Raw genomic sequence first — 19,787 nt, forward strand, 5'->3', positions numbered from 1 at the left:
CATTACAAGATTGTGTTAAACAATTATATTTTGTAAACAACATTAGTTTTATCTTTTAGTTTGTTTCATTTTTGTTCATGCTTGGGTCTTTTATAGCTGACTATACTTTATGGGTGGTTTTTTTGTGTTGATGTCTGCATGGTGATCTACAATTGCTAATAGCTACATGATTTGAACACAGATGGATATTGGGCTCATTGGCAATATGTCACATCGCCTTAATTTAAATTGTAAAGTGTCGCTCCACACTTTTTTTTTGAAAAGCAATTTCTTAAAGTCATCTGCAGAAAGATGTTTTGATATATACATTTTTAATGACTGGAAACATTGATAACGAGATGATTTTCACAACAGGTAAGGTATTCTAAAAAGATTTACTGCAAATGGAATACAGCAACCATATCTCAACATTTTAAAAGTTTTTGGTTGTCCATGTTTCTTTTATAGAGACCAAATTAGATTTTTGTGGACACAAATTAACTAAAAACAGTATCCATGTACTACAATGTTGTACAATGAAATGGAGATTTTTTTTATTTGGGACATACATCTTATTGGAATTTACATCATACCCAAACACAGTCACATAGTAAATGTAACCTTTTCCCCACTCTATAAATGGGGTATAGATGAACAGATTGAAAAACAAGGTTTAAACAGTAAACCTCCCACTCTTAATGTGGAAGTATGCATGAATGGAAGAAAGTCAAGAAAGACAAGAACAAAATTTGTCGTTACTTCTAAATATTTGTATTGCAACAAATTGATATAACACAACAATTAAATTCTATCAGTTTGGAGAGATACTGGACCTAACAATTTTAACCCTTTTCTAAATATAAGTCAAAGTGATTGTCCTCCTTCACAGATATTTCTTAAACAAACATGTTATTGATAAGGTTATTTTAAGTGGGTAACAATAATCCCTATCTCCAGCTATTACAAACACAGGTACCCTATTCATCAAGATTTAGTACATGTCACACACAAAGAAAGGTTTTAAATGTGAACATGTAAGATTTGACCTTATTATACTATTTTTCCCAAAGTAAACAGCTTAACCAGATATTTTTCCATTTTTTTTTACCTGAGCTTTATTCATCAAAGAGTACATAACAAATGCATTTAATTTCAGCCATTTACTCAACTGAAATATTAGACATTTAAATGAGGGTCTATAATTTGTAATAACCTTGTTACGGGTAACTTATTTGTTTGTCAGTTTTACCATCAATACCTTTATAATTCCTGCTTCCCAAGGACAGGGATTATAAACAGGTTCATTGCTTGAAAGCAGAGAAAACATAAAGTCTATACTGATTGTGGGTAAGAAAGGTACATGTCAATGACAAAAAATGAAAATCTTCTGATTTCTGGTTTAAAATTTATACCTAAATTTACTTTACACTTAAAATTCAAAAACATTAGATCTGACAGTTGTAAATGCATATATGTAACAAAGTTTTATCAAGTAAATCTATATTTTTGAGAGAAATTTCTTTATAACTTAGTGCAGATTGATAGCCCACGATCTCAAAAAACATAGTCCACAAAAATACCTGGAAAATTATTTGGTTAAAACTTTACTGACTAAGAACTAGATATGAATTAATGCCATGTCATTATAACTGAAAATTTTTCTTAAGTTTACTTTTAAAGTCACTTGATAAATAAGAAATTCTGGATATAAAATGGTGAAATTAAGTTTTTCATAATACTTCATATCATGAGTAGCCAGACTTTTTCTCACTTTTTTTTACAACTCTCAGGTGTTGACCTACCCTACAGTGACCCTTAATCTATCTGATATCCATTTAAATTAAAACAAGATTTTACAAAACAATATCGGTTTCAGATATCAGTATGAAGTATTGTAACACACAGAGGAAATTAGAAGGAATAAATCCTTTATTCATTTGATATGTACTGGAAAACATCTTTGTTTTTCATGGATATAATGGAAAAAATATGTAAAGGGTCAATAAAGTGTATTGATTTTTACATAGAAAAAATATAGCAGTTTATATGTAACTAACTTCCTGTTAAGTGTAATGTTCATGGTGAGACACAATAACAAATTACTCCTGCTACAGAACTTATACACTTACACACTAAATAACACAAACAAAACAGAGTTAGTAGCATGATAGTACAACCTTTTATCTTGTTGTAGGATACATTGGTAATGTATGTACAAAGATACAATATTGAGTCAAACAACATTTGGGACTGTTATAGACAACACAATGGATGAATTTTAGTTGAGTTATGCTAAAAACCTATACATTAAAGATAGTACTTATTTCCCATTGATTGCAACCCAAACAAGGGCAACTATTTGAGATTTTAGTTTTCCCCTAAGGATTTAAAGGATGTATCACAAAGTTAAATACAGCTATGAAACTGTTTATTGTTTATAAGTCCGACATATAGAAACACTACGGAAAAAATCCCAATTTTTTCATAATGTTAGAGGTACCAATTTTACTGCACCAGAGGTGCGTTTGACATAAAATGTCTCTTCTGTGATATTTGGGCCAACACATTTGAAAATACAAAACAATAATAAACATTGAAGAGCTGATAAAACAAACAAAAAAACAAAAGTAAATGGACAAACCCAGACAAAACATCATAGCTATGCAAGGGGGACTGATTCAATCCTTAATATATTAAATGATTCCCAATGTTAATATAATAGCAAGTTATCCAATAAGACAAGTTGTAATTGATAAACATGAAAACAGATAGGTTACCACCATTTGCTCTGCCAGATCAGATTAAAGAATGTTTTGCTGACATTATGAATGAAGCTCCTGCTGATAACATGCATTTGCTTTCTGTTTTGGGAACATATGTAAGGCTTAGATAACAAACATAACGTTTTGAGCTGCAGTTTCATTTCAAGAGAACCAAAAATTGTCTAGAACTGTTTCAAACTCATTTTAACAAGCAGTTTAATTAAATTATCAATTATTTGTTATCAAAATTCAAATTTTCAAGAAATTATCCTGCTTGGACAACAATTTTAACTGTTCTAATAGAGCAGGTGTAGACTGGATATCTTTTTATTTTGTCATAGTCTTCATTAGTTCTTTACAATTGTGAATTTATTTGTACATCAAAAGCCCATAGTCCCTTTGTAAAACAAGCAATCTCCAAATATCTCAGCATTACCCAATTTGAAGACAAAATGACTATTTTATCTACTAACACACCTTAATTTCCGTAACTGTTTTTAACAATTCGTTTTACTGGTCAATAGGGAAAATGGACTGCAATTTTAAACTAGATATTTTGAAAATTCAATGAGTGTTTGTTGGGCAGGGACATTTCTAACCACTTTAATGAGGCATAGGCATTGGTTATACAAATTACATTTTAAATTTAGACCAGGTGAAAAGTCACCTTGTAAGCAAAGATCAGACAAATAATGACAAGAAACCAGAGTTACTGAGAAAGTAAGATGAAAATGGGTATAATTCCTGAACTAATGATCACATGACTGTATAAAGTAACTTCCTGCCTGTCAATATCACACAGTGTTAGATCAATTACCACAGACTGGACATTGCATGTTTCTTATTGATTTCTTATTCCCACTATTTCTCACTTATTAAACACTGTCTGTCCAATTATTTCTATCGGAAAAACAAACTAATTTGTTTCATATTCTTCATTTGTCTGAAATAAGGTAATATTTCAAAAGTTTTGATAATATTGAGATGATGGTTATTATGTTTTATAGTCAGGCCAAAGGAGGACACCTATATTGATGCTTACTGTAGGGGTCTTCTTGATCATCATAACCATTGATTATTTTGTAAAACTTGATACATAAATGCCTAAGGTTACAGATCAGGTTTTGGTGGTCATAGACTGGTTTAAATCCAAAATGAATTCCAAAGTAAAGAAATATGTAATTCAGAGTCTGCAATTGACTTCAGTTAGTGAAATAAAAATCCCAATTACATTGTCATATCAGGGTAAATGAGGCACAAGTTTGGTATGTATTTATATGCTTCTCCTAATATAAATGTATTTTCCTGGATTTATATCTATCATACATAAGAATTTTGTGCTTTCAATCAAAAGATAAAACCTTAATAAATATATATGCTTTCTATAAATGGGAGATAACTCATCTATATTTTAAGATTAACTTACCTATGACATATTTTACATTTGTATGGACGTTCCCCTGTATGAACTCTTTCATGGACCTTGAGATTTGATGACCAGAGAAATGATTTCCCACATGTTGTACACACATAAGGTCTGTCTGCTCGATGTAACTGTTCATGTTTCCTCAGAGTTGCAACTTCTCGAAAAGATCTTTGACAAACCTCACATTTGTAAGGACGTGGTCCATTTGTGGCTGGCAATCTGATGCAGTGGTCTGTCCCATCCTCATCCATTTCTACAAATACAGTAAAATGTGTATTAAAGTATCTAGAAAGGAGCCTGTGGTTATCGTTTGTTTATGTGTTACATATTTGCTTTTCATTCAATTTCATTACATAACTTAGGCCGTTAGTTTTCTCGTTTGAATTGTTTTACATTGTCATTTGCGGGCTTTTATAGCTGATTTTACCGTGTGGGCTATACATCAATGAGACAGCAACCAAAGACACATTAATAACCAATTATTAGAGAGCCGTGGTGTAGTGGTTAAGGCATCACTAATACAAAGGTCCCTGGTTCGATACCCATTCAGGGTAGAAAATTTCAGGGACTTAATCTTCGGCTCTCCCTTGACACTATTTGCGAGGTTCTGTCTTAAGAAACGATGATAGTCTGTTGGAAGGGGGTGATAAGTGGCTGACCTGTGTTAAAATACCCTTGTAGATTTCGAAAAAAGAGAAGGCTACTGCCGCTACAGGGCAGCACTCGCACCCACAAAGTGGAAATGGATTAATATAAGTTGCAATAACTTGTTTCCCAATCCACTATAAATAAGTATGTTTAAGCGTATATAGTACGTCTTTTACAATAACACCAATTTCTCCAAAAAATTAAGATATGATGTATATATTTCTGTATTTCATAGATTTCATACACCATACATAACACATTTTAGTACAACTTCAAACTATACATAAGTAAATGAATTCTTATCCCCCTGCCGTTAATATATCCACCCCTCCTACAACAAAATTATCCATTTGGTGTACTGTAAATGGGCTTCGATGGTATTTCAACATAGATTTTTAGGATTATACATTTATAACTGTTCAAGCAAACAACTTTCAGAATTATCCTTAAAACCAATTATGGCACAATAAAATATTGACCAAAAGTTATTTTTCAGATAACAGTGGAGGGGGTCATCTTAACATCATAAAGTGCTTTTTCAGAATCAAGATATTCCATTCTCAGTGTGTTTCTATCCACTTGTAATTTTTGGTTTAATTGGCAGTGTTTGTAGGATTGTTGTTCATCTATTCACACTCCACTAGGATGAGTTGTACTACTATTTTTACCTGCACCATGTATACATTTAATGCAGTTGTGAAATCCTTGAAAGTGTGATGTAATACATCATATATTACATGGATAATTAAGAGTCATTAAAGTTGTCAATGAAATACTATTACAAGTTTATAACTGCCTGATGGATGAAGGATATTACCCATCATGCTTTATTCTGACCTTAATTAACATGATGTATCATAAATAAGTTTATATTTTTATCTGTTCTCCATCAGCCAATAAGGTTCATAATCTTATTTTTTTATATCATAACACTGTCCTATAATTGTCTTTACCTATAACTGTCTCTACCTATGAGGTAAACATTACATTACATGTGTCCTTGATAAATTACCTATGGTCTGATGACCAACTGGACAATGACCTCTCTTTCAGGTCACCTGACTATTACACTCATCTACTACAATTAACATGAAAGATGAAAGCTGTTAGAAAATTGGCAGAGAGCAGTGCTTTGTTTGAATATTTACTGGCACAAGCTGACTTTTACTTTGTGGAGTTCTATAGCAAACTTATGTATGATTTTATATCTGATTACTACATCAACATCTAACTGAACTAAAAGAAGGAAGGATAGCAAAGAGAGGGTAATGGATGAAAGGGTTTAGAAAATCTGAGAAAGAAAGGCAGAATGAGAAAAAATAAAAACTGTAGAAGCACCTTCTTTACATTTTGAGAAATGTTTTCATAATAAGTTGTTTTATTTTTTTTCAAATTAAAGCAGTAGTATATTTGTCTCATTAGAAATTTGGTTTTAAAAATACATCATCAATCATTTGGTTATTTTAAATTTAAGTATGAAAAAATACAATGGTCTAATGAAATTATATTAGATGTACATCTAAACTGATTTTTGCATATTATTATTTACCATTTAAGTTTTAATTACCTCAATATTAATTACAAAAAAACAACCTTTTTCAACTAGAACTACATTGACCAGAATCTACCTTTCTCAAATAAAAATCTAGTTCTCTCAAATCATACTTCTTTCAAATGATACCTTTCCTACATAGAACTACCTTTTCAAATTGCACAGAAAACCTTACATGTCAAAATGAATAGTACAATTCATGTTCAATCAATCCTGTTTTATACTATATTGATATGTCCTCTGTCATTTTTCTGTCAGGTAAGCACTACATATGACCTTCCTTGTTAAGACAGCTAATTAGCTGTGGGTCTGATAACCAAGTGGACACTGACCTCTACTACAGGATTGGTATTTATATAGGTAAATAAAACAGACACTTTTATTTGTTATGACTTCAATAAATCTCTTATTTATAAAAGAAAAAAGTTCTGCAAAGTTTCACAACACTCAATGATCAAAAGCTCAACAATGTTAATGATGTGAAACAAACTTAAACACCTTCTAAATGGAAAACTATTTTTTTTAGTAAAAGACTGATTTTTTTGGTCTTTTGAAAATAAATAAAGGTTGAACAGTCCAAGTTTAATAAAATTTAATGAGAGTTGGATGCTGTGTTTGAAGTACATGTATGCAGATTTGTTGCAAATTCAGTTTTTTGAAGTGTTAGATCTGAAATGTTGTCACACTATACCAAGACAAGACAGGACAAGACAAGACAATTTATTACAACTTAGGCACACGTATGGTGCTACAAGAGGATAACAACAATACATTAACAATTACATATATACTTGTACATTTACAAGAAAGTCACACAATAAATTAATAACTGATATCATACAATAAAACTGAAATATATTTGGTTGATTTGTTTGCAAAATTGTTAATTGCAACGTGGTTAGAAATTATTGTAACATGCTATGAATTATGAAAATATTTTTTCAATATGTCTTAGAAACATGCACACTTTTGTTAGCACTGGCACGTTACAGTGTGATAATAGACCAATAAATTTCAATTGGGAAGGACTTTTTATGTAATACGTAGGTATATACCTTTCTCTTAAAGACATAATTTGTTTATTGGAACATACAAAAAAATAATGATATTCGTCACCAATGGTATTTGAATACATGACAGCATATACGATTTTCTCTTGGTGTATTTTTCCACCAACTAACTTCTATAGGAATTTTGATGTTTGAACATCTAAATTAACTGTAGATGTATCTATCTGCCACTTTAAGATTGAGTAAATATGGCTCTAAACAAAATTACCAAATATCAAGAAGCTCTGGTTTGTTGTGGCTGAGAAAAATGCAACAGAAAAGCTGTGCTGACAGATGCACCGACAGATGGATGGACAGAGGTAAACCAATATACACTCCTCCTTTAGACATGTTAGAGCAGAGATTTCAAAAATATTTTCAGTTAATATAATAAGAATGACAAAGAACTGATATTACAATGAATTAATTACATTTAAGCATTTTCAAATAACCTTGTTTTCATGATTTATATGGAAACTCTACAATATCCAAGTATATTTTCATTGAAGACCTAAGACTATCTCAATATGTCTACTTCAACTCTTTTGTTTATGGATTAGCATACTTTAACCTCACATGTCCTTGTACTTTAAGTTGTGTAAGCTTTGAATTCAAGATCACTTTGGAAACACTCCCATATAAATCTCCCTAATGAAAATTGATGCCATATATCTGTCTTAAAGTAACTCACTACCATATAACTAATAAAAACATCATTTAAGTGGACATCATTTTAGCTGTGTTAAATATTCTATATCAAATAATTTATTTAATAAAGAAACCTTTTTGAAAACTGATCTTCTCTTTATATTTTATTTTCCAAAATAGCCAAGGTACACCTACGCACTATTCTGGATTTAAAATAAAACTAATGACATTTCTTCCAAGAAACTGACCATCTGGCACGAAGACAAAAAGGACACAATAATAAACATGATAAATAATAAACATGATAAATCATCCTTTGACTAAAGCTTCAGCAAGCAAAATAACCACCACCGGCTAGAAGACTGACAAAGAATTGCTTCATTCCATACCATTTTATTACAGCGTCTTCAGTAAACATTGACAAGTCAGGTATATAGATCTTTGTAGAAGGAAATCAATATTTCCTCCTTTACAAGAGTTTCCCAAAGCTAATTATCTAACGGTCAGTTGCCATGTCCAGACATAAGCTTGATCCATTAGTAGTGGAATCCAGGTCACACGTTAAAACCTGATCACCAGCTTCTGCTTTTTTATTGCAAGTTTGTTGGGGTCAATATCCAGAAATATGCCTAAATTTACTGTTCAGCTGATACCACAGACACCCAGAATGACATCAAACATTTTCATACAAAGCAATCCTGAAAATGTTTCAAAAGAGTTTGTGAATATAATTTTTTAAATGATAGTTCCTTTTAAAGAAGATTTAGTTAGCTAATTATGATTAGGCTAGACTAATCATAATTATATTTTCTGCCTCCCTTACCCAAGACAAAATTTGCATGCCTACTCTAAAACATAGGACATTTTTAGTTGAGCACCATTAAAATTTAGAACATTACCAATTCAGTCTATGTAAAATATTTTTTTTTTCAATAAAACTATTTATCTTTCTTTATTTATATAAATCTATTTTTCTCAGCCTAAACAGGAAACTAGGAAATACCTCTTTTGGCCTTAAGTGCACTATTCTATGTGTTTCTAGGTGTATTTTCTTGTTATTCCTAGCAAAAATTACAAACCAAAACTTGAAATAGAAATATGATTTCCATAAAAATGCACATCAAAGGGTATTATACCCCAAAAAAGGTATCAATTTACATTGATAAAATATAAACTTTGGATTTCAGGATATTTGCCCACAAACCTTCATGTAAAAGTCATCATTTTGCCCCAAGACACAATGACTGAAATAATATCTGAATACAGGTTAATGGCCTTCAAAAAATAGATTTTTGGAGGCCATTCACTTATAATGAGTTTTTGTTTGAACTGTGATCTGAAAAGGGGAATTATTACATTAACATGATTATGTGCACCAATGACCATGGCAGTAATTAATGAATGAAATACAAAATTCTATTTTTATCATTTATAAATTGATACCCATTCATCAGGATCTGCCTCAAACTGTTAAATATTTTCTTTCCCTTCAAAAAGAATTACAACATTACACATGATTTTTTTTTAGTATAGAGATAACAACTATTGTGTACACCACAGCAACTGCATACATAACACTTAAACTGATATGACATGTAATTTTCTGATGGTAAGACCATTCATATGATATGGGTACAGTTAAAGACAGGTGTTCAAAAGGGATTCATCAAATGTTAAAGGGACATAACTCTCCGTCTCATAGAAATCGTCTAATTGATTAGTGTGTGTTTAATGCCATTTTCAACACTATTGTACTATTTCGTGGCATTCAATTTTTTATTGGTGGAGAAAGCTAGAGTGCCTGGAAAGAACCACTGACTTTCGGTAGGAAAACTGTATCCAGTAAACAGTCAACACAGAGGTTGTGAGTTTAAATCCTGCACAGGGCAGGTGCATTTGACTACAATCTTAATTGACTAGAATTGTACAGATGGACAAGGGTAAAACTTAATACTCTTCGCAACAGCACAGCCATAAAAACATACCGTTATATGTTCAATATAAAAAACAGTGTTGTGATCATAAATTGGTATTTTTTTATTTTTTTACAATTTTAGGTGCTCTGTATCTTGAAAGCAGTGAGAATATTAAAGTTATTTTTGTTTTACAGCTTTTACATTAATGCTAGCAAGACAAATCTTTGTTTGGCTGGCTTGCTTTGTTTGTATCAGTGTTTGCTCAAGCATGGTAATTAAGATAGGCGGGGCTTCAGCTTGTATACATCATACTTAGATTTTATTGGACGTTATGTCTGAGGTTAAGGACACTTAATTTTAAAACATCACATGACAAATATTCTCACATGTTTTCTCACCTGTAAAAATACAATAATTTGCCAATGAAAGAAAAATATAAACTTTTTTCTTGTATGAGGCTGAGAAACTGGCCTTCAACATTAATTGACCTAATATTATCAATCTATTAGTTCAGTCAGTAATTTCCATGTCTGTCCTTCGATTATGCAACTCAAGAAAATATTCACAAAAAATGGGAAACAATTGTATCGAAAAGAGACAATCGAGTGCACCTTTTTTATGTTATGGTGTGTTTGAGATGAATATTTTGTCTTGAAAATGTACAAAACAAGAGTATTTGATACATCATCTCGCTTCAGACTCTATCATTTTACATAGCAAAGCTACATGTTGACTTTATAACATTAAAAAAATCACAGTACTAAAAGATGAAATATAGGGGTCAAGTGAAATACCAATCCAATAGATCACAAAATCAGAGTAAAATAGCTATTCGAACACACCGTTCGAATAGCTATTTTACTAAAAGTGCTTGACGACAGTCTTTAAGTTGGATCTCTGAAAAAAAAATTGTCTTCCGTTTCTACGATTGTGAAAATGAACTGGCGTAATAGGAAGATAATTTCGACGAAGTAGAATCCTGTCTGTATTGTATATTTACAGGTAAGGAAACATGTGAGAATATGTGTCATGTGATGTTTTAAAATTTAGTGTCCTTAACCTCCAACATAACGTCCAATAAAATTTAAGTATGATGTATACAAGCTGAAGCTCCACCTATCTTAATTTACCATGCTTGAGCAAACATTGATATAAACAAAGCAAGCCAGCCAAACAAAGATTTGTCTTGCTAGCATTAATGTAAAAGCTGTAATTATATAGTTTTTTTACAAAATATCAGTAAAGCAGGTGTATCAATACAAAATCTAGCCTCTTAAATCAATGATTACAAACAATTTTTGGTTGATTTTTTTATGCTGTGCTCTTCAGTCATGCACACAGCAAAAAGATCTTATTTTATATGTAACGGCTAATTTTATTATCTTTTGGTTAACAAAACAGGTTTTAAAATCATTTTATTCTTTTCTTTAAACAATAAATATAAGATTAAATGCAGCATCACTAAAGCCTTTTCCCTTTGTTTTTCACAAGTTTATTTCCTTATCATGTGTAACCCTTTTATATTAAGTTAGTTTTTATCTTTGCACATAACCATGATAACATACCAATGAAAAACATTTCATTTCCTTTTCATAGCATAATGGAATTCTAGAAATGTTTACACTTATAGAGAGCAAAACATAGAAATGTGTAACACAACAAATACTAGAAAATGGAAACAGAAGATAATATATCTAAGTTTTTTAACTTATCAAATCTATCAGATTACTTGCATTGATATTTTCATAATGTAGGGGAATAGAAAACATAGGGTCATCAATGAGAAAGCAACAAAAGTACAAAACAAACAAAAGATGTCAACAAACAAAGAGTTTTAATATGCCTTTCATGTTTTATACTTTGGTAATTTATATAGGTCATTTATATCTTATAACAAAATGTTAAATTAAATATTGGAATAGATCCTCATAATAAAATCACAAAAAACTCCAAGACAGTTCAGAGCAGTAAAGAAAGGTTGTCAGTGACACTCCAGTTGACAAGCTAACAACCATCAAGTCAAACCAAAGACTTGGTGGTTTTGTGGTAGTGTGGGAGGTTATGGGATCTATCCACCATGAATTCAAACTAAAGACTTGGTGGTTTTGTGGTAATGTGGGAGGTTATGGGATCTATCCACCATGAATTCAAACCAAAGACTTGGTGGTTTTGTGGTAATGTTGGGGTGATGGGTTCTATCCACTATCAAGTCAAACTAAAGACTTGGTGGTTTTGTGGTAAGTGTTGAAGGCCGTGGGATCTATCCACCATGAATTTAAACCAGACTTTGTAGTTTTGTGGTAGTGTGGGAGGTTGGGGAATAAGTCCTCCATGAGGTCAAACTAAAGACTTGGTGGTATTGTGGTAGTGTGGGAGGTTATGGGATCTATCCACCATGAATTCAAACCAAAGACTTGGTGGTTTTGTGGTAATGTTGGGGTGATGGGTTCTATCCACTATCAAGTCAAACTAAGACTTGGTGGTTTCATGGTAAGTGTTGAAGGTTGTGAGATCTATCCAACATGAATTCAAACCAAAGACTTTGTGGTTTTGTGGTAGCGTGGGGGTGATGGGTTCTATCCACTATCAAGTCAAACTAAAGACTTGGTGGTTTTGTGGTAAGTGTTGAAGGCTGTGGGATCTATCCAACATAAATTCAAACTAAAGACTTGGTGGTTTTGTGGTAGTGTTGGAGGTTGTGGGATCTATCCACCATGAATTCAAACCAAAGACTTTGTGGTTTTGTGGTAGTGTGGGGGTAATGGGTTCTATCCACTATCAAGTCAAACTAAAGACTTGGTGGTTTTGTGGTAAGTGTTGAAGGTTGTGGGATCTATCCACCATGAATTCAAACTAAAGACTTGATGGTATTGTGGTAGTGTGGGAGGTTGTGGGATCTATCCACCATGAATTCAAACTAAAGACTTGGTGGTATTGTGGTAGTGTGGGAGGTTAGAGAATCTGTCCTCCGTGAAGTCAAACTAAAGACTTGGTGGTTTTGTGGTAGTGTGGGAGGTTGTGGGATCTATCCACCATGAATTCAAACTAAAGACTTGGTGGTTTTGTGGTAGTGTGGGAGGTTGGGGAATAAGTCCTCCATGAGGTCAAACTAAAGACTTGGTGGTTTTGTGGTAGTGTGGGAGGTTATGGGATCTATCCACCATGAATTCAAACCAAAGACTTGGTGGTTTTGTGGAAGAGTTGGGGTGATGGGTTCTATCCACTATCAAGTCAAACTAAAGACTTGGTGGTTTTGTGGTAAGTGTTGAAGGTTGTGGGATCTATCCAACATAAATTCAAACTAAAGACTTGGTGGTTTTGTGGTAGTGTTGGAGGTTGTGGGATCTATCCACCATGAATTCAAACCAAAGACTCGGTGGTTTTGTGGAAGAGTTGGGGTGATGGGTTCTATCCACTATCAAGTCAAACTAAAGACTTGGTGGTTTTGTGGTAGTGTTGAAGGTTGTGGGATCTATCCACCATGAATTCAAACTAAAGACTTGGTGGTATTGTGGTAGTGTGGGAGGTTAGAGAATCTGTCCTCCGTGAAGTTAAACTAAAGACTTGGTGGTTTTGTGGTAGTGTGGGAGGTTGTGGGATCTATCCACCATGAATTTAAACCAGACTTTGTAGTTTTGTGGTAGTGTGGGAGGTTGGGGAATAAGTCCTCCATGAGGTCAAACTAAAGACTTGGTGGTTTTGTGGTAGTGTGGGAGGTTATGGGATCTATCCACCATGAATTCAAACCAAAGACTTGGTGGTTTTGTGGAAGTGTTGGGGTGATGGGTTATATTCACTATGAATTCAAACTTAAGACTTGGTGGTTTTGTCTTAATGTTAAAGGTTGTGGGATCTATCCAACATGAATTCAAAGCAAAGACTCGGTGGTTTTGTGGTAATGTTGGGGTTATGGGTTCTATCCACTATCAAGTCAAACTTAAGACTTGGTGGTTTTGTGGTAAGTGTTGAAGGTTGTGAGATCTATCCAACATGAATTCAAACCAAAGACTTTGTGGTTTTGTGGTAGCGTGGGGGTGATGGGTTCTATCCACTATCAAGTCAAATTAAAGACTTGGTGGTTTTGTGGTAAGTGTTGAAGGTTGTGGGATCTATCCAACATAAATTCAAACTAAAGACTTGGTGGTTTTGTGGTAGTGTTGGAGGTTGTGGGATCTATCCAACATGAATTCAAACCAAAGACTTTGTGGTTTTGTGGTAGTGTGGGGGTTATGGGTTCTATCCACTATCAAGTCAAACTAAAGACTTGGTGGTTTTGTGGTAAGTGTTGAAGGTTGTGGGATCTATCCAACATAAATTCAAACTAAAGACTTGGTGGTTTTGTGGTAGTGTTGAAGGTTGTGGGATCTATCCACCATGAATTCAAACAAAATACTTGATGGTTTTGTGGTAAATGTTGAAGGTTGTGGGATCTATTCATCATGAATTCAAACTAAAAAATTGGTGGTTTTGTGGTACTGTGGGAGGTTTGGGAACCTGTCCTCCATGAAGTCAAACTTAAGACTTGGCGGTTTTGTGGCAGTGTTGGAGGTTGGGGATCTATTCACCATGAAGTCAAATGAAAGACTTGGTGGTTTAGTCATCGTCAAACTAAAAGATGCCATATTTGTATTTCTGATTCTTTCGCTTCTACACATATTTTGGGAGTAAGAGATAGAGTTTGCCACATGTCAAAATAAAATGTCTAGGTATGATGACATGCCTTTAACTGGTAACTGTTGTATATGACCTAGCTCTTCAAAAATCTTTCTCAGCCTAATTATAAAGTACACATATGATTATCACATAATATGCATATATTTATAGGTTTAAATTTTTGATAGATTCAGTACAATGTTTTTACAAAATGTCTGGACTTAAATTAACCATGGCTTTCAGTTAACAATATATATATCTATATGGAAAATCAGATGGTATTGTTCAAGACCTTATTTTGATTTCAAGATGTCTTTTTTTCTCTTTATGTTGTTTGGTTGACTTTGCAATAATTATCCTTATCATTATTATGTTGCTTATCATTCAGCGACAAATATTACAAATAGAAAGTTTTAGATGTTAGAATTGGTAATAAGTAAAGTATTGTGATGTGAAATGCTCAAAAATGTTCAAATACTCTCATTAATAACTAACTTAATAAATAACATATCCTTCAAGTTAACATGTTCAAAATAAATCTTCAAACAAACCTTCAAATGATATCTGCTAAGTTGACATATGAAAAAATAAATTGGAAATACATAATTTTACATGTTCCATTTTAGCATTTGTTTAGATATTTATCTCAATACTTTTTGAAAATTTAAAACCCTTAAGTTTTCAACTTGACATTTTTTTTTTTAAATTTTATAATCATGCTAAATGTTTACATATAATTTTGAAGTTTTTAAAGTACATTTTTTTCTATTTTCTAACATTGTACACACACCATGATAACCTTGATCCTGATTTTTTTATATAGTTTTTACATATATAAATACTTACCACTTTAATGCTCTGCAATGTCAAATTCCTCAAACACCATCATTACAAGTTTGAGATTTCAATACACAACTTTTCATTACACACTGTATTATGAACAATGTTTTCCCCACTTGTTATCGATAACCTAGTTAATTTTACATGGAGGTGATTTCTCACTTGGCTTATTTTTTCTGACAGTATTCGCCATTAGATAATAATACGTAAAGCGAATATTTATCATTTAATGTATTAAGGTCAAAGATCAACCAATGAAACGAATGCTTGCGCATATTTTTTTCAGCAGATCAACTTCTGCATACTTCGTCAGTAATGTGAATCGTGCTATTTCTATAATTGACATGTAAGCGCCTGAGGAATGAATATATCTGTTATATTACGAGAGTAAAGTTTTCAATGGTAGCATGACCTAATTTCACCTTTCAGGGCGCTGAATACACTACCTGAACAATTATTAGACTCAGGTGTATAAGTAAATCATACTATTACGCAATAAACAATTAAGAAGCAATAAATGCTGTAATAAAATGTAACTTTTATTACTTCTTGCATCGTAATCATCATCGTGACGTAACTTCATAAACTTTTTTACACATTGTTGTTTACAACAAACACATTGTGTATTGAGTGAAATAAAGATTACCACATGGTTTTTATCGGCTGTTAAGATTACATTACCTTGCCCCGCACACCTTTTGATTAAAGATATATAAAAAAATGTTATTTGTAAAAATATGTAAGTGAAATGACAACATAAATAACAGACAAGTTAACTTACCTTGGACGGCGAATATTCGCCTGGTGTTGATGCATATATTTTTGATATTTGTTAATGGCGGCTACGGTCCTTTCACACCTTGAGTAACACTAACCCAAATACCATCCGCTCCTATTTTTAGATTCAATAGCCATAATGTTAGGTAATTATTAAAAAGTATAAAATTATTTTCGAAATTAAAATTAACAAACAATATGGCGAAATATATTCGAATTTACCTAATCCAACTGCATTCGATAAGTAAAAATTAGCATAATATTATGAAGAATATATTCGTCTGCAGCCGTTGAACTTGAGGACAACGAACTGGTCAATAATCGCTAGTTCATCACAACATGCCAATGGCCGCAAACCTGCGTATTATTCAAAGTAGAATAAAAAATGTTTACATATTATTGATTCTGCTAATGAACAATGTCTATACAGACCTTTGCGTTTTCTGTCCGATTGATTTTTTCTTTTTTTACGAAATACCTTTAGAAAAAAACATCAATTAAATGAATCAATTACAATTAATCACCTTCATGGGTTTTAATCTTCGATCCAATTTGTGAAAGGCATTTTAATGTAAAAAAAATAATGGGATGAACAGTTTCCGTAGTTTAGCATTCTGATTATAAATACAAATGTAAAGTTGATTAAAACACCGACATAGAGATCAAATATTTCATATTTAAGCAATAAGTTAAACGGACGAATGCAGATATTGTCAGACAGAAATTGTCCATTGCGCCGCAGTTTTTTTTTTAAATTCATTAATCCACCACAGGTTGTTTTTTTGCAATGAAGTATATATTTTTTGTTTCTAGTAAGAAAAGTCTATGCTATATTGACATTTCTATCATGACTATCAGCCATAGAAAAAAAAAAGATTTAAATTAAAATGTCAATTGTTCTTGAACAATTGAGAGGTCTTTCCTTTTATAATGTAAAATATATGTTCAAATAGACGTAGAATGTATTGAAAAGCTTTAAAACACACTGAAAATCCTTTAAATAAGGTCAAAAACACATAATTCGCTATATGGGACATGACCTTGACCTTTGACCTTTTGACCTTTGTCAAGGTCATTAGTCCCCAATGTCATTGCTGAAGACCCCATGGGTCTAGGACCTTTGGTTATATAGTAAAAGCTGATTTTGTCTTTTCAGAAACCTAAAACAGGGGTTATGCCCCTTATAAAAAGGTCAAATCTCTTTGGTCAAAATGTAACAAAGTTGCGCCTTAATGACCCAAACATTTTCCACTATTCAAAACTTCTGTAAGTATAATGGTTTCTGAGATTATCCCATAACAAGGTGTTAGGTCAAAGGTCAAGGTCAACATACAAATTTGACCTTGAGGTATTTTTCAAAGATACATGAATTGATGATGATTGGTGAAGATCCTAGGTGTCTACGACTTACGGTTTCTGAGTTTTGGTGGCCAACCGACACCGGTTAATTTTCATAGGGGCATAACCCTACCAATGAGTCGTTGAATCTTTTCGATCCAAATGTAACAAAGAACCGGGGTCTGGTCCTGAACAAATTTCACCCTTTGTTTTTTTTCTACCTATTACGGTTACGGTGTTGGAACAATAACAAGGTTTTTGGGTTTCGGAGGGATTACTCCGAACCGACAAAATATTTCGACTCACAGGGTGAGTTCCGGATAGGTATTCATTACACCGATACAAAGTGTGAACATGAAAGCGACACGTCTTACGGTTACGGAGGCTAACTTCGTCAAAGTTTGGCGGAACAAAAAGAATAATAATTAAACTGTCAATTGTTCTTGAACAATTGAGAGGTCTTTCCTTTTATAATGTAAAATACATGTTTCAATAGACGTAAAATGTATTGAAAAGCTTTAAAACACACTGAAAATCCTTTAAATAAGGTCAAAAACACACAATTTGCTATATGGGACATGACCTTGACCTTTGACCTTTTGACCTTTATCAAGGTCATCAGTCCCCTAAGTCATTGCTGAAGACCCCTTAGGTCTAGGACCTTTGGTTATATAGTAAAAGCTGATTTTGTCTTTTCAGAAACCTAAAACAGGCTTTATGCCCCTTAAAAAAATGTCAAATCTCTTCGGTCAAAATGTAACAAAGTTGCGCCGTACTGACCCAAACATTTTCCACTATTTAAAATTTCTGTAAGTATAATGGTTTCTTAGTTGTTCTGATAACAAGGTGTTAGGTCAAAGGTCAAGGTCAACATACACATTTGACCTTGAGGTATTTTTGAAAGTCTCATGAATTGTTGATGAATGGTGAAGATCCTAGGTCTCTACGATTTACAGTTTCTGAGTTTTGGTGGTCCACCGACACCTGTTAATTTTCATAGGGGCATAACCCTACCAATGAGTCGTTGAATCTTTTCGATTCAAATGTAACGAAGAACCAGGGTCTGGTCCTGAACAAATTTCACCCTTCGGTTCTTTTCTATCTATTACGGTTACAGTGTTGGAACGATAACAAGGTTTTTTGGTTTCGGAGGGATAACTCCGAACCGACAAAATATTTCGACTAACAGGGTGAGTTCCGGATAGGTATACATGACACCGATACAAAGTGAGAACATGAAAGCGACACGTCTTACGGTTTACGCTGCTAACTTCGTCAAAGTTTGGCGGAAAAAGAATAATAAACAGAAGAAATACAGTAAGGTCTTTCCCTTTTGTAAAAGGAAAGACCTTAATAATAATAATAATAATAATAATTAAACTGTCAATTGTTCTTGAACAATTGAGAGGTCTTTCCTTTTTTAATGTAAAATACATGTTCCAACAGACGTAGAATGTATTGAAAAGGTCAAGGTCAACCTTAAAAAGCTTGAAAACACACTAAAAATCCTTTAAATAAGGTTAAAAACACTAAATTCGCTATCTGGGACATGACCTTGACCTTTTGACCTTTGTCAAGGTCATTGGTCCCCAATGCCATTACTGAAGACCCCAAGGGTCTAGGACCTTTGGTTATACAGTAAAAGCTGATTTTGTCTTTTCAAAAACCTAAAACAGGGGTTATGCCCCTTATAGAAAGGTCAAATCTCTTTGGTCAAAATGTAACAAAGTTGCGCCATAATGACCCAAACATTTTCCACCATTTAAAACTTCTGTAAGTATAATGGTTTCTGAGATTATCCCATAACAAGGTGTTAGGTCAAAGGTCAAGGTCAACATACAAATTTGACCTTGAGGTATTTTTTAAAGATACATAAAATGATGATGATTGGTGAAGATCCTATGTGTCTACGACTTACTGTTTTTGAGTTTTGGTGGCCAACCGACACCGGTTAATTTTCATAGGGGCATAACCCTACCAATGAGTCGTTGAATCTTTTCGATCCAAATGTAACGAAGAACCGGGGTCTGGTCCTGAACAAATTTCACCCTTCATTTTTTTTCTACCTATTACGGTTACGGTGTTGGAACGATAACAAGGTTTTTGGGTTTCGGAGGGATTACTCCGAACCGACAAAATATTTCGACTCACAGGGTGAGTTCCGGATAGGTATTCATGACACCGATACAAAGTGTGAAC

The 19,787-nt window shown here is 32.9% G+C and overlaps 1 protein-coding gene across 2 annotated transcripts in view; it reads right to left on the reverse strand.

The window, feature by feature from the left end:
• Positions 1 to 16,575, reverse strand: part of LOC143054044 (uncharacterized) — a 32,007-nt gene extending 15,432 nt beyond the window's left edge. Inside the window, exons 1-2 of one of the 2 annotated variants that reach the window (XM_076226900.1) lie at positions 16,255 to 16,575; positions 4,168 to 4,420 (exon numbers count right to left, since the gene is read on the reverse strand). In XM_076226900.1, coding sequence (XP_076083015.1) covers positions 4,168 to 4,418 — 251 coding nt within the window. In that variant the 5' untranslated portion in view covers positions 4,419 to 4,420; positions 16,255 to 16,575. Of the gene's footprint in view, positions 1 to 4,167; positions 4,421 to 15,479; positions 15,910 to 16,254 lie in introns of those variants that run through there. The other variant, XM_076226901.1, reaches the window with a different exon arrangement.
• Positions 16,576 to 19,787: the final 3,212 nt, after the last annotated feature.

Source organism: Mytilus galloprovincialis, chromosome 12 (assembly GCF_965363235.1).
Source record: "Mytilus galloprovincialis chromosome 12, xbMytGall1.hap1.1, whole genome shotgun sequence".
Lineage (NCBI taxonomy): Eukaryota > Metazoa > Mollusca > Bivalvia > Mytilida > Mytilidae > Mytilus > Mytilus galloprovincialis.